Source organism: Saccostrea cucullata, unplaced genomic scaffold (genome assembly GCF_032062105.1).
Source record: "Saccostrea cucullata isolate Sc308-1 unplaced genomic scaffold, CSIRO_AGI_Scuc_v1 ctg3611, whole genome shotgun sequence".
Classification (NCBI taxonomy): domain Eukaryota; kingdom Metazoa; phylum Mollusca; class Bivalvia; order Ostreida; family Ostreidae; genus Saccostrea; species Saccostrea cuccullata.
The window spans coordinates 17,633-36,431 of record NW_026935589.1 but is presented as its reverse complement, the minus strand read 5'-3'; the positions used below and the strand labels follow the sequence as shown (position 1 = coordinate 36,431).

General features: G+C 36.7%; 2 protein-coding genes across 3 annotated transcripts; one reads left to right on the top strand and one right to left on the bottom strand.

Moving 5' to 3' along the window:
• Positions 1 to 203: 203 nt before the first annotated feature.
• On the bottom strand, positions 204 to 11,009 carry LOC134243353 (proteoglycan 4-like). Of its 2 annotated transcripts, none has more exons than XM_062725611.1 (12): positions 10,833 to 11,009; positions 9,090 to 9,857; positions 8,306 to 9,059; positions 8,066 to 8,091; positions 5,819 to 5,852; positions 4,290 to 5,548; positions 3,937 to 4,089; positions 3,542 to 3,823; positions 3,291 to 3,430; positions 3,016 to 3,183; positions 2,751 to 2,812; positions 204 to 2,308 (listed from the first exon to the last, which is right to left on the bottom strand). In XM_062725611.1, exons 1-12 carry the CDS (start codon positions 10,878 to 10,880, stop codon positions 603 to 605), a joined length of 5,400 nt encoding a protein of 1,799 aa, XP_062581595.1. In that variant the 5' UTR covers positions 10,881 to 11,009; the 3' UTR covers positions 204 to 602. The 2 variants fall into 2 exon arrangements, with proteins under 2 accessions (XP_062581595.1, XP_062581594.1); XM_062725610.1 differs by having other exon boundaries at positions 8,306 to 9,587; positions 9,618 to 9,857.
• A 1,477-nt stretch (positions 11,010 to 12,486) lies between these two features.
• LOC134243352 (triadin-like) lies at positions 12,487 to 17,271 on the top strand. Its single transcript, XM_062725609.1, has 4 exons — positions 12,487 to 12,530; positions 13,682 to 13,756; positions 13,935 to 14,042; positions 15,036 to 17,271. The coding sequence occupies exons 2-4, from the start codon at positions 13,689 to 13,691 to the stop codon at positions 16,666 to 16,668; spliced, it is 1,809 nt and encodes a 602-aa protein (XP_062581593.1). The 5' UTR covers positions 12,487 to 12,530; positions 13,682 to 13,688; the 3' UTR covers positions 16,669 to 17,271.
• Positions 17,272 to 18,799: the final 1,528 nt, after the last annotated feature.

Below are 18,799 nucleotides of genomic sequence, written 5' to 3'. Positions count from 1 at the left end.
AATGATCTGCACTACTAAAAATATCAGATGATAAAATTATGGTTACAACACTATAAATCAAAACTACCATAACAAGCAGATTATAAAATGAAGGATTAATAAAATGATCAGCATAAAAATATGTAATGTTTCTTGAACACAATACAGGTACATGAAAAAGTGACTGAAAAAGAGAGAGAAAGAAAGTTTTGAGATGACTATACATAAATATCTATACAATTCTAAAATTACCTGAATTTTCATGCAAACTGACTACTCTCTCACAATATACACAGAATAAATATACAATCTTATTTGCCACTGAAAAGTAAAATGGACATTTTCATCTTCAAGATTGTTTCCAAATTATTCAGGTTCAAACTGGATAAGAATGTACATCCAATGCTTAAAAAAAATACTCTAATGAACACAATTGTGGCTGCTGCCTGAATTAAAAAAAAAATTGCCCATTCTTAAAAATTTTGTTACTTACACCAGTAAATATTTATATAAATATCTCCGGCATTTGATGAGATTGCCATTTATAAAACTTTTACAATAAATACATAAAATACATTTTTTACACGAAGAATTGGCAGTCAAAAAATATCAGAATTCACACTTCACTTCCTTCGTAACCGTGTCGTCCTTTTAGCTGGAGTTGGTGATTTTGCTGCAGCTTTGCCTCTAGTTTTCTTTGGGGAAACCTTGGGAGTGGGAACTGATTTCTCAGGTGCAGCTGCCTTGCTTTTTGTTGCTTTTTTAGGTGTTGCTTTGGCAGGCTTCCCTGCTGCCTTGCCTCTGGTTGCTCTTGATTTTACAGGACTGGCTTCTTTCACTGGTGTAGCAACTTTACTTTGTTTTGGGGCTGCAGCTTTCTTGCCTCGCGTAGTTTTTGTGACTGGCCTTTCTGGTGTTACTTCTGCAGGTGCATCTTTAACTGGAGATGGAGCTTTGCTCTTGATGGCCTTCTTTGGAGTTGCTGCTTTTGTAACAACAGCCTTTCCTCTCCCTCTCCTTGCTTTTACAGGACTGACAACAACAGGCTCTTCAGTTGTTTTCTGCTGTTTGGGTGAACTTGGGCCCTCTGATGCTTTTCCCTTAGTAGCTCTTTTACGAGAAGCAGCAGGAGTTGCAGTTTTCTTGGGTGTTGCTTTAGCAGCTTTACCTCTTGTAGCTCTTTTCACTGGACTCACTGCAACTGGTGCTTCCTTCTTTGGGGTAGCTTCTTTTTCTGCTTTACGCTTGGTTGCTCTGCTCTTTTTGGGACTTGCTAATGGGGTTGTAGCTTTCTCTTCTACTGCAGTTTTCACTTGTGCTACTTTCTGGGGAGTTGCTTTCTTTGCAACAGCTTTTCTTCCACCTCTTCTGGTAGTCTTGGGAGTAACTGCTGGTGTGGCAACTTTCTCTTCCACGGCAGATTTCACTGGTGCTGCTTTTTGAGGAGTTGCTTTCTTCCCTCTTCCACCTCTTCTGGTTGTCTTTGGACTAACTGCTGGTGTGGCAACTTTCTCTTTCCCTGAAGTTTTTACTGCTGCAGCTTTTTGAGGAGTTGCTTTCTTTGCAGTGGCTGCCCTTCCACCTCTTCTGGTAGCTTTAGGACTAACTGCAGGAGTTGCTGCTATTACTTCTTGTGTCTCTGCTTCTGCAGCTTTCTTTCCCCGAACTGTCCTCTTTTTAGTACTAACTGCTGGTGTTGCTGGTTTGGCAGGCGAGGCTGCCTTGACTGCCTTTTTAGGTGTAACTTTTTTAGCAGTTGCTGTTTTCTTTCCTCTAGTTGCTCGTCCCTTCACTGGACTTTCCTTGACAGGGGAAGCAGGTTCCTCCATTTTCTGACGTTTTGCGACGGCTTCAACCTCATCCTCTTTAGCTACTTCTCTACCTCTTTTCTGTGCAACTGGTTTAGCAGGAGAAGCTGCCTTCTTTGGTGTGGGTTTTGCTGCAGCTTTCCTCCTAGTGGCTCTACCTTTGACTGGACTAACTTTAACAGGCGTACTCTCCTCTTCAGTGGCTACTTTAGCTGCCTTTCCTCTTGTAGCACGCTTTTTAGGTGTAGGTTTGGGAGATTCCTTGACAGGTGTTGCTGCTTTCTTCGCAGAAGCCTTTGTTGCACGTTTCTGCTCTTTCTCCACAGCCTTCTTCATTGGTGTGATGCTAACCACAGGCTCTTTATCCTTTCCATTCTTGACTGGTTTCACCACCTCTTCCTCAACTTTTTTCTTAGCACTCATTGGTGCCACAATGGCCACAGGCTTGGGAGATGTCTGCACTGTTGCTGGAGACACAGGAACAGTCGCCTGGGTCTGTCTTCCTCTCCTTTTCAGGGCATCTACCATGAATAAAATACACAGTATAATAACTGTAGTCAACCTTTGTAATTTTTTTTGTCTTATGACTATCATTTTTTATGCTTCTTCGTTTTTTTAATGAAACAAGTGATACAGGCAATGCTTATATATATGTTGTCTGCACATACTAAAATTTAGAAAATTCCATAGACCAATGAAAATTGAAATTTTCTAAAGTACACAGGATTATTTTGGTTAAAGTTTATAAAAGCTTTGAAGGAATTTGAGAAACATATTGAAGTTCAAATGATTTTTTTTTTTGTCAATAAAGTACAGCATTTAAAATTAAATGTTACCATGTAAAAATTGATATGGTAAACAAGGGAACAGAAAAATTCTTTGTTTTTCCTTGTATCTCAGGTATCTGGGTATAAAAATGCTACGCATGCACTTGAAGATTTCCTTATCCAGAATGTTATTTACCTTTCCTCTGCTTGACTGGGGTTGCTTTTTTGGCAGGAGTCTTCTTTGCTGCTGTTCTGCCTCTGTAATATGTATAAAAATTGGATCAGTTTCTTCTCCATTCTCTTTAACTTTTTTATAAGCATGAAACTCATTTCACAAAAAATTAGAAACTATATCTTTTTATATTTTCCTTAAAAAAGCAAGTTTGTATGAAATACACACACTATTTCTTTATCTATATCATTACATCTGATTTTTCAGACCTGTATTGATTTATACCCACCCTCTTCTAGCTACAGGGGATTTAGCAGGAGCTGGGGAGGCAGGGGTGGCTACAGCAGCTGTTACTTCTGGACCAACAGATTTTTCCTCTGGGGTGGCCTCCACACGAATCTTCTTTGTGGGCTGTGGTGGGGTAGCTAAAACCTTGGCTCCCCTCTTTGTCCCTCTCCTTAGGAAAATATAAATAATTTAAATCCAATTCCGATTACCTTGTTACCTTTAAAAAGCTCAATTTTTTTCTTTTCATTTTCTCTATGTACATAAACTGATCACTACCTAGTTGCCGGGGATTTCGATTTTGTGGACTTTGGACTCTTCAATTTTTTCACTGATGAGGCTTTTGGACTCTTTGCTTTCTTGGTTGATGAAGCTTTAGGACTCTTCTTGGCTGATGAAGGTCTTGAAGATCCAGGAGTCTGAAATTCAAAAGCAAATTTTATTAAAGAGCTCTTCCAAAAGCTACAGAAAACTTGTTAGAATTTTGAAGATAAGCATGTTAGGCTTCTTTAAAAATATTTTTTTTATACCTTCATCAAATCCTTGATTCCCAGTGGACTTTTAGGTGACTGTACATTTTTAGGCTGAGCAAAGAGCCTCTTCATGCCACCCAGACGAGGACTTGCTGCAGCAACGCTGTTTGACAGAGGTGACACGGCCATTTCTCCAGGTCCAACGGGAGTGTCTGGCAGGTCAGAGAATAGAGAGTGGGGGGTTCCTGTACTCAGTGGAGTGCCTGTTGGGGATTTCCCTTTGGGCGTGGCAAACAATTCTTGGACTCCTGATGGGCTTACTGCCTTGTTCTTTATTGCCTACAAGGTAGAATACAAATATGACATTTCCTTAGAAATGTTTTAGAATTATGACACTTTCTGATTCCAAGATGGGAAACAAGGCACACTATAAATAGTACAGGAAAAAATACCTTGGATTTTCCAACTGATTTCCTTCCTTTCTTAGGTAGAGCAGTAGGAGTTTTGACTCTCTTCTTGCCTATGACAATAGTCATTGGTGAATCTGCATGTCCAGTTGTTGGTGCAGTGGCCCTTGCCTTGGTTCTGGGTGTCTTGGCAATGGACTGAAATGTACGCAAAAAATCTATAAATTTTACTGTTGTTAGTATTTTTAGCTGTTGCTGAAATAACACTTTATATATTTGGAGGATAAATATGTATAAAAAATGATACTTGATTTTAGCAAATTTCACCTTTCACACTGAATACAGTTAACTTTGTGTTCAAGCCATTGTAAAATTTTCTGTGAAATACTGTTACATACCTTCCTTGTATTCTTCTTGGCACTCTTCTTTGCTATTCTCTTCAAATGCATAACTCTCTTGGCTTGTGGGGGAACCACTTTTTTGGGCACACCTTTCTTCACTACATCTGCCCAGCTTTTAGGTGCCATCTTTGGCAATTTTGGGGTTGCTCCCTTGCCATGAATAGCTCGGATGGCAACTGCTTTCCTCAGATCAGCCATAGGAGCATCAATTTTCTGTACAGCTGGGGAAGCAACAATTATCCTGGGAGTCTTCTTCTTTGCGGAGGCCACCTTTTGTTTAGGAGTAGCCATCATTTCTGCAATGCCAGTGAAACTTGTTTCTGCAGGGGTCTTTACAGATTTGGCCTTTGGAGTGGTCTTCTTTACTGAAGCTGCTTTTGGAGTTTCCATCATGGCAGAAATGCCAGTATAGCTGGTGTCTGCCAGTCTTTTAGGGGTCTTTAGTAGTCTCTTAACACCTGCAAGACTTCCTGTACTTGCTCTTCTGTCGCCCTCCATTTTCTTCTTTGACTGAGAGCTGACTGCTGATCTCCTCTTTTTATTGCTACCAGCAGCTGGGGTACTTGAAACCACACTTGGTGACTGAAACAAATTATCCAGTCCCATGGATTCATCCAAGGATCCTGTAGATGCAGCCTTCTTGGGACTTTCTGGTGATTTTTTAGGGGTAGCTTTAGGGGACTTAGGTTGTGGAGTTTTACTCTGCACAGGAGACTTTGCCTTTGGTGACTTCTGCTGAGCAGGAGACTTGGGAGATGCTGCTGCTGGTGTGGAAACTGGTGTTTCTTGAGGTGTCTTGGGTGATGCACCTTTGGGGGTTGCTGCCTTTGCTGGTGATTTGCTTTTAGGGCTCTTAGGGCTTGGGGTGACAGCCTCTGGGGATTTTGTCTGTGCTGAAGCCTTTGGCGAGGCCCTTGGACTCTTTGCTTTAGGCTGCGGAGATTTTCCTTTCTTTGCACTTCCAGGAGAACGGCCTCTAGCCCTGGGAGATTTATGTGGACTTTCCTCTTTAATAGGTGACTTTTTGGCAGTAGCAATAGATTTCCTTTTCAGCAGTGGTTTCAGCGACTCTGTGCTGGCTGTCTGCCGTTTGGGTGTTGCCCCCTTTCTTACAGGTGTTGATGGAGGAAGGGTCTTCAAGAAATGCTCTGGACTGAGTTTGGGTCCGAAAGACACTCTTGATCGTTTAGACTTGGACTCCAAAGTTTCTGTAGACTTTCTTTTCTTTCCAGAACTTACAGGTGTTTTAGGCAATGCTGAAGTAAAATATGAAAATTAATATTCATGCATTGTTTTTATTCCTCAACAATTTGAATGAAGAAAGTCATTTTACATAATTTATACAGTTTGCGGGCCTAAGATACATATACTACACATGCAGTTTCAAAAAATCTCAGACACAAATAAATAAACGTTGTATTAATAATATAAAATTGTGTTCAGTATTTTTTTTACTTTATTATAATTTTAAAAATTTTAAAAATTACAAACAATATTTTAAATATATGTATAATCTCTTACTGTACCTGTAGTTATTAATGGTCCTCCAACTGGCAGAGACTAAAATTAATAAAATAAATTCCTTGTTATAGAGAGCACTCAAGAAGTATGTACACAACACCATGGCCTAAACTAAATGATATTCAAGACACTCAAACTTTCTTTTATCAATGACTGTTTGACACTGAGTGAAGACATCAAGGCTTGATAAATTCACCACTGACAGCTATTTACTGGGATGAACAAACATAGGTAATCAGAGATTACAGAGCTCACCTCAACGTGTGTTGTCTTTAAGTAAGGCTAATTAAGTCACACAATTAACCAACAAAAAGTGTACATCCAAAAATGCAAAATTTATGCAATTTTGATACTTTGGAATAGGCCTATATAAAAACTAAAAACTAGTTCTTCATCATGAAAATGTAATTAAAATCCAGCATCTGAAGCAAGATTGAGAGTTTTCATCCCTTGATGCATCATTTAAGCAACTGGTTTATATAAGCCTTATAGTTTCTTGGTGATAGACTTGCACCCATAACTTTTACAAGGTCTATTATCTGGAAAATGTATGTCGAATTCAGCATCTGAAGCAAGTCCATTTGTGTGCATCCTAAGATGTATCATCCATGTAAGTTTGGTCAACATAGGGCTTAAAGTTACTTGCAAATGAAACCTGTATAAAAAATTAACCTTTCCACTAATCCAGAAAATGTAGGTCAGATTCAGCATCCGAAGTAAGTCTGGTAGTATGCATCCTAAGATGTACCATCCATGCAATTTAGTCATTATACGGTTCATAGTACACTGTACCTTGAAAATGAAACTTTCACCAAAAACTTTAACCTGTTCACTCAACCGGAAAATGTAGGTCAGATTCAGCATCCGAAACAAGGCTGGTAGTATGCATCCTAAGATGTATCATCCATGTAAGTTTGGTCATTATATGTCTCATAGTAACTTGGAAATGAAACCTGCACCAAAAACTTTAACCTGTTCACTCAACCGGAAAATGTAGATCAGATTCAGCATCCGAAGCAAGTCTAGTAGAATACATCCTAAGATGTACCATCCATGCAAGTTTGGTCATTATAGGGCTCAAAGTATCTTCGAAATGAAACCTTCACCAAAAACTTTTAACCTGTTCACTCAACCGGAAAATGTAGGTCAGATTCAGCATCCGAAGCAAGGCTGGTAGTATGCATCCTAAGATGTATCATCCATGTAAGTTTGGTCATTATATGTCTCATAGTAACTTGGAAATGAAACCTTCACCAAAAACTTTAACCTGTTCACTCAACCGGAAAATGTAGGTCAGATTCAGCATCCGAAACAAGTCTAGTTGAATACATCCTAAGATGTATCATCCATGCAAGTTTGGTCATCATAGGGCTCAAAGTATCTTCGAAATGAAACCTTCACCAAAAACTTTAACCTGTTCACTCAACCAGAAAATGTAGGTCAGATTCAGCATCCGAAGCAAGGCTGGTAGTATGCATCCTAAGATGTATCATCCATGTAAGTTTGGTCATTATATGTCTCATAGTAACTTGGAAATGAAACCTGCACCAAAAACTTTAACCTGTTCACTCAAACGGAAAATGTAGGTCAGATTCAGCATCCGAAGCAAGTCTAGTAGAATACATCCTAAGATGTATCAGCCATGCAAGTTTGGTCATCATAGGGCTCAAAGTATCTTCGAAATGAAACCTTCACCAAAAACTTTAACCTGTTCACTCAACCGGAAAATGTAGGTCAGATTCAGCATCCGAAGCAAGGCTGGTAGTATGCATCCTAAGATGTATCATCCATGTAAGTTTGGTCAACATAGGGCTTATAGTTACTCGGAAATGAGACCTACACCAAAAACTGCACCAAAAATGTTAACCTGCACCAAAAACATTAACCTGGTCATTCCTTTGCTGAAATTTCAGCATCTGAAACTTTGACTGGTACAATGAAACTCACTAGCAACATCTTCCATGCATGTCTAATCAATATAGGACAAAGAAGTACTTAAAAAGAAAACTGCTCCAAAAAACTTAACCTTAACCCGGGACGCCGACGCCGACGCCGACGCCGAGGGTATCACATAAGCTCCCCCCAACTTCGTTGAGGTGAGCTAAAAATGTCAACGACAGCACTAATTAACACCTTTCATGTCAGCTAAATGTTCACCTCTGTTTAAAACAACACTAATTAATTTACTACTTCAATTTCATATCAAAATATACCACTGCTTAAAATTATTATTTTTTCTTTTTATAACTTACTCTTCTTTCCATTTTCTTTTTGTTCACTGAAAGAAAAAAAATCAAATCAAAGGGTTAAAATTTAAGAACATACACATCACAGTGTCAGCTCAAGTTCATTATCATTTACTTCTTCTAAACACAGAAAAATATTCATGAATCAAATCAATCTTTTTTAAAGTTAAACTACCACCAAGTTAAAATTTTTTATTATAATAATTATTCAAAATTATAACTTTACAATTTATTTCAACTGCTTACCAACTGGTGTCCATCCGCTGGTGCTTGGAGACTCCAGAGTGGTGTTTGCTGATGCAGCAGCTTTTGGGGAGGGAGTTCTTGTCTTCCTCCCAGGACTAGTAACTCTAGGAGTAGTAGCCGGTGATTTAGCCAGTGTCTTTGCCTTTGGGGAGGGGCTCCTGGATTTAGGTGATCTGGCCTTCTGTGCAGATTTTGGAGTGGCAGCAGGTGTTGTTGACTTTGGAGAAACACTTCTGGACTTTCTACCTGACTTGGGTGTGGACAAAGCTTCTTCAGAAGTTACCACTGGAGTAGTAGATATTACAGGAGTCTTAGGAGATGCCTTGGGGGTCTTGGCTTTAGGTGATACACTCCTTGATTTTCTCCCTGATTTTGGAGTTTGTTTTGGTTCCCCGACAACAGGAGTGGTAGACTTTGCAGGTGTCTTGGCTTTTGGTGAAGCCTTAGGAGTCTTGCCTTTAGGTGATACACTTCTTGACTTCCTACCAGACTTAGGGGTTGCAATTACGTTAGCCTCTTTGGCAGGAGTTGAAGCTACAGGTGTCTGTACCTTTGGAGATACAGTTCCAGAGATTTCTGCCTTGGGAGAAGCACTCCTTCCAGGTGACCTGCCCTTTGGAGACCTTGCTTTAGGAGTTCCAACTTTAGGTGTTTTGGCCTTAGGAGATGCACTTCTTGCAGGTGACTTGGCTTTAGGAGTTGCAACTTTGGGGGTTTTGGCCTTAGGAGATGCACTTCTTGCAGGTGACTTGGCCTTTGGTGAACTTGCTTTAGGAGTTGCAACTTTCGGAGTTTTAGCCTTAGGAGATGCACTTCTTGCAGGTGACTTGGCTTTAGGAGTTTTAGCCTTAGGAGATGCACTTCTTGCAGGCGACTTGGCTTTAGGGGTTTTAGCCTTAGGAGATGCACTTCTTGCAGGTGACTTGGCCCCAGGAGACTTTGTTTTCGGAGTTGCACTTTTTGGTGTTTTGGACTTAGGAGAGGTGCTTCTAGATTTCCTGCCTGGTTTAGGGGTTGACTGAATCTCTGCAGGTTCTGCTGGATTTGCCACTACAGGTGTATCGGCTCTTGGTGATATACTCCTTGATTTTTTTCCTGTTTTAGGTGTTGTCTTGGATTCCTCAGTAGCTTTAGCTGGCGTTGTGGATGTCACTGGGGTCTTGGCTTTGGGTGACCTGTTTGGTGTCTTGGTTTTCGGTGAAGCACTCCTCGATTTTCTACCTGATTTTGGAGTTTTAGCAGGGGTTACCTTTGCCTTTGGTGAAGAACTTCTTGACCTGGGCTGAGATTTTGGGGTTGCCACCTTCTTTACTGGAGATTTTGCTGGCGTTTCTGAAAGTACCGCTGACTTTAAATTCGACGCTGGTGTTTTCTTTGGTGAAGGAGATCTTCCTTTTGCATTTGGAGTGGGAGCGGTATTTGAGCTTGGAGACTTGGGTGCAGCTAATGAAGTACGCCTGTTAGGGCTTTTGGCAGAAGGAGTATTAGGCTTCTGAGGTGTTCCAATTGGTGGTTTTACCTTAGGGGTAAGGATTTTCGAGTCTGCCTTCATCTGCAAGGATTAAATTAAAGCTCATAGTTCCTGATTATTCTGTAACATTTCAACGTCATCTTTAAAATTTTCTTACACAAGAAGAAAACATTTAATTAAAGTTGTTAAAACTATTAATGATTGCAATCAAAAACAATAATTTTAATTCTTTTCTTTCTCCCTACCCCGTTTACTTATTTGAATTGCTGTACTTCTATTTTCATAATTTAACTTTTTTCAAAAATGAATTAAAAGTATAAAAGAATCTATTTTTTTCCCAGGTATGAAAATTGTTTTGAACATTTAGAGTAGCATCTACAATACTATTGAACAATCAATGAAAGCATTATGCCAGTGATGAAAATTTGAAATTTAATATCTCCCATTCATGTGGTTTTACATTTGAAAAATATTTTTTTAATCATATTTTGTTTCTTTTGGTTTAATACGGTTATACCTTTTAAAATTATCAAAGGATGTCTCTTTTTCTTCTGCAAATTGTAGACAAACTTTACAACTTTGCAGATGTTGGTCTGACCAATTTAAAATGTAGTTTTATTTTCATTCTTTTTTTTAAATCTGAATACTGTAAAAGCAGAAATATTTGTGGGGGATTAAATTTTGTTTATTTGTTGTTAACAATTATCAACGAAATTAAATCCCACACAAAATTTTTAAATGACATATATATTGTATAGGGACACTTTCAAAACAACGAAATCAAATCCCCACGAAACTATTCTAGGCAACAAAACAATGAAATTTTATCCCAACGAAAATTTGTGATTCTACAGTATTCATGCTCAACATGCAATTTAAATGCAACCATTCATAAAAGTGCAAACTATCAATTATACAATTGATTCTAAGCAGATCTAGTATCACACACAAACACATGAACAAAATAAAAACAAACGGACGGATGGACATCCTGATCAATTTATCCCTCCCACTTTTCAAGCGGGGTATAATAAAGCATGCAGTTGCTAAAAATACCTTGTGTGGAGATTTGACAGGGGTCTTCTTCGGAGATGCACTGCGCATGTTCTCAGGAAGTTCGAGCCTAAATGATCTGTCTATGATTGTGAAGACATCTTTGTTGGAGAGTTTCTTCTTTCCATCCAGAACTTTTCCATTAAGTGACACGGGATTTGAGTCACTCAGATTAGTTAGATATACCTTAAAAGGACATCAAATATATATATTTTTTTAAATTAAAGGCTATAATGGTTTGAACCCAACCCTCCCAAGGTGATGATTCCAAACAAATTTTTCAAAGATGACCCTGTCATATATTAATACAGGCATTTAATTATCTTAACTTGACATGAAAATATCTTGTAAGTGTTAGTCTGTGAGCATGCATGGTATTATCACATAAAGTGATTTGGTTTTTCATTATTTTTGATGATCCCATACTTACCGCACCATTTTCCACAGTCACTCGACAGTGTTCCCTTGATACATTTGGCAGCTGTATTCTTATGTCACATTCACTGGACCTGTTTTACAGAAATCATCATATAAACAACAAAAGAATAAATTTTATAGCCCTGTTCTGCATGTATTATGTCTACAGGGTTTAATGTTTTGCTTTATAATCAGAAATTAAATCAAAGACTTATGTTCGATTATTATATATACCCTTAGGGAATGATGAAAATCTGCAAGATTTATAAAATATTGCCAGAAAACATTTTGTTTCATACCTGCCAAACACACAGTTCTCAGCAGTCAAAGGAAACTGTGCTCCATCTGCACCTGACCTTTTTATTACAACAATTTTTCCATGTAACATCTGCACATAAAAACAAGAGCATATATTAATAATGTCAACCTTGTTCCATTTCATATAACCTTGTAGAATTATTTTAAACATGTGTACAGAATCTTCAAAACAATTCACAGGGACCAGTCCTGACTTATAAAATATTAATAGATCTAACACAGGTTTACTGCCGCGAATTACAAACTTTCGATCAGCTGGTAAACTGTTACATGGATTCCTACAAAGAGTCTGACGAATATTTTTAATTGTGAAACATCTACAGTAAATAAAATTAAGAAATATAAAAATGTGATCAATGTTGCACATCTCTCAGACTCTGAAACTTCATTATGCATTGCTTATGGTACGCTTTTAAAACACATGAAATACACAACATGCAATTTACATGATTTTCATTTAAATGTCGCTGTTTTCCAAACATGAGTAGCATGGTTTTAAGCTATGATATGAATTTGTCAAAAACTTACCTTTGTTTGCACGATAAATTTATAAACCCGGGGTATTTTTTCACATTTCCTACTAGAAAGTCAAAGCGCGAATACTCGTGGGCGAAAAACACTCTTCTGTAAAAACCGTTCGATAAAAAATATAGTTCTTTAAAAAATGTATGCACGTTTTGAGTAGTAGCTGTTTTGTTATATTAAATTATTTTAAACACTTTTCATACATTTTATTTCCTCTATTTCTTATAACAAAAAATAATTAAAACGTAAAAGTCTATCATTTATCGAGCACGCGTATTTCGTTTTAGCGGAGTGATATATCAGTTTTCATTTGAAATTTATTATTTTTGACTTCTCATTGGTCAAATAACCACAACATCGCCATTGTTGTTCCTTATATGGATAACGCTAGAAGTTTAAATTTCATATAGTTCCGGCGGCGAATTCGGAAAGAGAGTAAGTGTGAAGCATATTTATATTATTTTTGAAATATGATAAGTAAAAGTATATCCAGTATTTTTAACTATCAGAAGTTGCATTTGAATCATATTTATTTTCTTTATAATATAGCTTTTATTTGATATCAGAAACAGGTGTTTGTAAATCCACATCTCGAATGTAAACAAAATGAAATGAAGGATGGTGGGGAAGAGATAGGCCATCAAACATGTCATAGGGACATGTTGTGCATTTCTAGATCTATGTTTGCTAAAGCTCCAATCTCAATTTTTCATAGGCCCTAATTGTAAAAAAAAAGTGCATAGATAGACATGAGCAACTGTGAACATATGCACTGATGTAATGTAATAATGAATGTTTATAGGCCTAGAACTAGAATTATTTTGAAATGTTTAATGCTGCACACGTGTAAAAATGATGTACTATTTTAAAAAAAAAGGGGGGGTGATATGAATGATATATAGAGGATATTCAATGTTTTGTCGTTGAATATGGAAATGAATTTATTTCACGAGTGGGACAGAATTTTTTGATATTTTCACGAGTGCGAAGCACATGTGAAAATATTAAAAAAAGGCATAACTCATGAGTGAAATAAATTTCATTTTCAATGACAACACATTGAATTTTCTGTTTATTACCATTTTCTTTGATTTTCCCTTTGCACACATTTTTTTTTGTAATGCAGACTTTTAGGCTACAACTCGTCATAGTTAATCAGTTGAGACATCATTGCTGAGTGAGAAACATTGTAAACATGAATTTCAGCAACATATTTGGGGGAATGTTCGCTGTCTTTATCTCTGTCAAAATTGTCTATTAACTCGTTCTTTGTCTTATAACAAGCCAAGGAATATTTCTTACAACACTCTTTGTTATCGGGAGGAAAAGTCGTGAGTTTTCCCACACTTCTGATATTTGTCACAATTTGAAAGGATATCATTTTGATATCCTGTCACACTGTGACAGAACATCATTTTTATTCAATGAATAAATTACAGTATTACACTGGTAAAAATGTAATAAAATTTTACCTACATGATCTAGTAGACGAATATTTATTAAAAAAAAAAAAAAAAAATCTAGTTAAGTTTATTTCATCCTTCTGAGCTTTTAAACAATTGTTTATGTTGTCATTATATTTTAACGGTAAGTGTAACCATGCCAGGTGTGTCCAGCAGAACCCCACGGAGGAGAGGTCCCCCCAAAACCCCAGAAAAATCAGCAGGGTAACTTAGATCTATTCATGATTTGGAGAGATTATTTGCATATATATAAAACATGTACATAAAGTACAGTGTATATTGTCTTTTAAATGAACCTTCGAATGGACAAATTTCAAACATTTTAAAAGAGAATGATTTATTATAAATACATAATACACATAATGCTATTTCTTCACAACAGGATGTCCACTACCCAGTTTTACAGTCCTAAAACTCCTGGCTGGGTGTCGGGAAGTCAGATGAAATTTGAGTTAGAAGAATCTCCGCTAAACAATGTTCGCAAAGGAAGGTGAGAATAAACTAACATGAACTTGTTCTAAATTTGCCCTGAAGGAAAAAAAAATTGTTGTAAAGTTATTATCTTAGTCTAAAAGGTGTGAGTTTTTCCTCTGTGGTTTTTTGTTATAAAGTAATACATGTAATTACAATACTTGTATAAAAATAAAGGAGGGCCTTTGTGGATAAGATTTTATCAGTATGTCAAGAGTTATAAAGTTATGTACAAGAGATTAAAAGGAAAAAGCAGAATTCAAGCAAGAGAAAATAAAAGCAGTTCGAAATAAAAAAAAAAAGACATTGTTTTATTCAAAGAAAAAAAAAGAAAAGAAAAAGCACTTGCCGATTGAAAACATTCCATTGTTCAATACATATAAGATTAATTTAAAATCAATTATTCATTTTTGGCACTGATAGGATATTCATGTTCCATGTTATTTAGTTGGATATGGAATTTATTTCATGAGTAGGACAGGATTTTGGATATTTCTATGAGTGTAAAGCACAAGTAAAAAGATGAGAGGAAAAAAATCCTGTATCACAAATGAAAACTTGATGTTCACACCTCTGCCCATGAGGTTTTCAAGATCTATTAAAAGTGAAAATATTTCTCTTAACCTAAACATAAAAACAAAAATGATACACAGAGTTAGTTTTCATGCAAATACAGAGTCTACCTTGTATAAATATAATTTTCACCTATTTATTTGTATAAGATCTGATTTATGTATATCTATGGCAAAAACAGTTATTTTCACTGAACAAAAACTGTGTTTATTCCCCATTTACACTGTACATGCTGTAACAGTATTTGAAATTCATATAGTTTGTTATATCATTATAAACTCTAATGAATTCCGTAAAACATCCAGCTGCCCGAAATGTTTTTAAAAATCTTTCCATAGTGTATGCTATACACTCTGGAAAAATAAAATTTGTCGTAGAAGCAGTTGCAAAGGACTGAACATTTTATGATTTTTTATTCAATCTATACATATTTTTGCAGGAAATCAGTCATTCCAACAGGAACAGCAACGCAGAAAACCACCAACTCCAGGAGACACACCATGTTCAAACTCCCTGAGCCCATTAGGTCCTCTCCCATAGGTACCAGATCCAGACGGTCCTCCATATTCAACGTCCATAGCAGAAAAGGAGGGATAAGGCTAACCATTGCAGTGACCCCTCAGGAGAAACCAAAGAAAGGCCCAGGAAAAGTGGTATCCCCACCCGGAGTAAAGACGCGCACCAGGCGGTCATCTGTTTATCAGAAAGGTAAAACTCTACAGGAAGCTTGTTCTCAGGTCCAGAAGACGGTAGCTAGCGGTCAAACCAGGAAAATGACAGGAACCAAGGAAAAAGAAGAAACTGCAGAGACAAAGAAGCCAGTGTCAACTCGCAGGTCTGTATGTCCAAAATCACCCGAAAGGTCTTCTTCTAGAACTTCTCTACATGGAAAAGTTTCATCTCCACAATCGAATGAGGCAGCAAGTAAAAGAAAATCTGTCCAACCAAACACATCAAAATCTGAAGAAAAGGACTCAAACACGCCAGTGCAAAAGAAGCTGAGGAAAACACCAAGACGATCTGTTGCCAAATCCAAAGAAGAGCCCAAAGTTGTTCTTGAGAATGTGGAAGCTGTATTCAAGACTCCTGCTAGACCAGTATACAGTGCCTCAGAGGATACACAACCTGTCTCCACAAGAAAACAGAGGGGAAGTGTCAAAAAGACCCCAGTGAGTCAAGCTTCAAAGTCTATGGAGGATGTTAAACCTGGCTCACCAAAGATTACACCTAGAAGTATAAAGAAGACGCCAGCCCAGTCTGCCTCTAAACAACTCAGGTCTGCATCGAAGAGGAAGAGCAGAACTCCAGCCTTATCAAGAAGCACCAGGAAGAGAAATGTTGAGCAATCAGACGATGACAGTGAAGTAAATGATACAGACTCAAAGAAGAAATCCAAAGTGACATTGACACCAGAACTGAAAGAGGACAAAAAGACTCCAAAAAGTCCAAAATTGACAGTAAAACGGAAAATGGATCTTTCCACAGAGACCCCTCAGGTTAAGAAGGTCAGGCTGACTGAGGCAGTGTCAGCAACCTCTTCTGGAAAGTCCGCAAAGTCTGCACGGAAAACTCCAGCTAAGTCAAAAAGTAGTGTCGACGGTAAACGTGGAGATACTTCCCTTGATGAGTCCATGGAATTTAAAACACCCATGAAGACTCCAAGATTAGCAAGGTCTGCCAAGAAAACAACTAAAATGTCAGCAGATATGACACCTCAGGTTAAACTGACAAAGATCTCACTACCGAATGAAGATTCCAATAAAGAGAAAGAATCCAAAATTGAAACTCAAGAAAACCAAGATGGAAATTCTCAAAAAACTGTACAGGTTGTCTCCCCTGAGATGAGCTCTCCTTTGCCTCATAGTGGAAAATTGGCAGAAAGAAAAGGTACCCCAGCGAGAGTACAGCCTGATTCTGTAAACAGGGAGGTGCTGCTGAAAGGGAAGAACAAAAAGGAGAGCAAAATCAAGAAACTGAAAACTAAAGAAAAAACTAACTCAACAGTGACATTGAATGGCAGTCTGAACACCTCTGCTCACACCAGCATGGGTGCAAAATGCACCATCTTGTAATTGGAATCTCATGTTATACATGATTATCAATAGAGTTTTAATATCTCAAATTTGCTTGTATCTCTAGTGTATCGGTATGTAAAAGTACATGTATTGGAATTCATTCTCTGGTAGTAAGCAATGAAAATAAATCTGTTGAAATTCTCTCTAGGATAGGATAATGTATCATATGATAGATATTCCAATCCGTAATTAAATTTTCCTGTCTCATCTAATCAGCTTTTGAAGATGGATGAGATTTTGTGTTATTTTATTTTCAACTTGAAAGCAAATACAAGTGTGTTAAATTGATTTTGATATGTGTCAGATATGTTTTGTAACTTTTGACGGATGCTCTTGTATATACAAAAGTTGTTTCTCTATATACTCAGGTTTTATGTTAGTTCAGTAGCCATATTTAGTGCACATATGACTTTGTAAAGACTGTATATTTGATTTGTAAAATAATTGTACATAGAACTGTATAAAAAAAGTTTTAGTTAATATAAAATAGATTTTAAGATAGTATATACATGTATTATAATTTTTAGGTTTAGATTTTAATAGTTAATTTTGGTGCAATTTTTAAAAGACATCTTCTACTTTTATTTTATGTATGTTTCTGGTTTTAATTTTCATCTTTTACAACTGTCATAAAGTACAAATATCAAGATTTTTTCTTCCTGTTAAAAAGAAAAAAGAAGTGTGACAATCATTTTTGTATTAATCCTATTTAATGTAACTGTCCTTTCCCTTTTCATCATTATCATTAATTATATTCATTTTGGACTGAGTTGGTGAATGTAACTTCATAAAATCATTTTCATTATTATGTTGGTTTTGTCATCTTACATTATAAGTTATTTTTTTTTAAAAGTTCATTGAAAAAGTTTTGTGTTCTGTTTTCTTTGAAAAATTGTAAAATAATAGTGAAAGCTTTCCAAGAAATAGACCAAAATTTGAAATATTGTTTTAATTGCCTCTCTTCTCGATTCTCTCCTATAAAAATATTTAATTACTCTCTCAAGCCATTATTAAAACCAACAAAAAACCCCATAGAATTTTAAAAATACTGACTTTAATGAAAAGCCTGAAACATCATATCATGTGTGAGTGGCCTGTCCTTGTTTTGGGTTGATTGTGCTCGGAGCATGCTCTGGATTAATGAATAAGTTGGGAAACTTCGTTAGTACATGATATCAGGATATTACTGTCATAAATAAGATGATGGAAAAATTTGAAAACTAGATTGTCATTATACACTTTAAATATTAGTTGGCCTTTGTCGTCAAAAGTCGGAACAACATCCAAATATGAAACAAAATGGCAGCCTACGGCATCTTTTAGTTCTAATTCAAGGGATATATATAAAATACATGGTTACTGTCTTGAGATATAAGTGATATTTGGGCGAGGGTAAGAAAGCGTGATAGAGGGCGAGGCTTGCCAAGCCCTCTTACGTTTTCGACCCGAGCCCAAATATCGCTTATATTTCAAGACAGTTATCATGTATTTTGTTTATCCTGCAATAAAATTTTACATTTGAGCGTCCAAAACAAGCTAATTCCGACAGATTTAGGCACATCTCTGCAGTTGAAACTATGGCGCCATGGCGTAAACATTGCAGTATACGTGACGTCACAATTCTTTTAGAACGTCGGAATATATGCACGAGGCTTTATTAGGGCAGTGATCGGATAAAGCTTTGGTTTATTATGTTACCTTTATTAGGTTACCTTTATTAGGTCAATGCAAGGGGTAGTTGCAGGATAAATCACTATAACTATTGTTTGATTATTAATTGTGGATATATCTGAATGTCAAGTTGAATGCCATGGCAAGTGCTTTCTTGTCTGTAGAAGTTTTGAAATAATTTGTTTGATAGGAATACAAAAACAGGATGGTCAATAAAGGAGCAGAATTAGTACCCATTGGAATTCCTACAGTTTGTTGGAAGAGACTATACATATAGATGTCAGTGAGAAATTCCAATATCTTTTTTAATATCACATTCAGAGTACTTACAGAATTGAATGAATTTTTTTTTTGAAAAAAGTTATTATTTTGTTGATGACCGAGCAGAATATTGCTCGAGTTTTGTTTTTTGTGTAGAAGCTGCTGACTGCTTTACATGTATCAGAAAGCCTAGTTT

Coding starts and splice junctions, on each gene's coding strand:
- LOC134243353 (XM_062725611.1), bottom strand. CDS start 10,880: ATGCGCAGTGCATCTCCGAAGAAGACCCCTGTCAAATCTCCACACAAG. Junction 4,090..4,289: donor CCAAGAAGAATACAAGGAAG/GTATGTAACAGT, acceptor CGTACATTTCAG/TCCATTGCCAAGACACCCAG. Junction 3,824..3,936: donor AATCAGTTGGAAAATCCAAG/GTATTTTTTCCT, acceptor TCTACCTTGTAG/GCAATAAAGAACAAGGCAGT.
- LOC134243352 (XM_062725609.1), top strand. CDS start 13,689: ATGCCAGGTGTGTCCAGCAGAACCCCACGGAGGAGAGGTCCCCCCAAA. Junction 13,757..13,934: donor ACCCCAGAAAAATCAGCAGG/GTAACTTAGATC, acceptor TCTTCACAACAG/GATGTCCACTACCCAGTTTT. Junction 14,043..15,035: donor AACAATGTTCGCAAAGGAAG/GTGAGAATAAAC, acceptor ATATTTTTGCAG/GAAATCAGTCATTCCAACAG.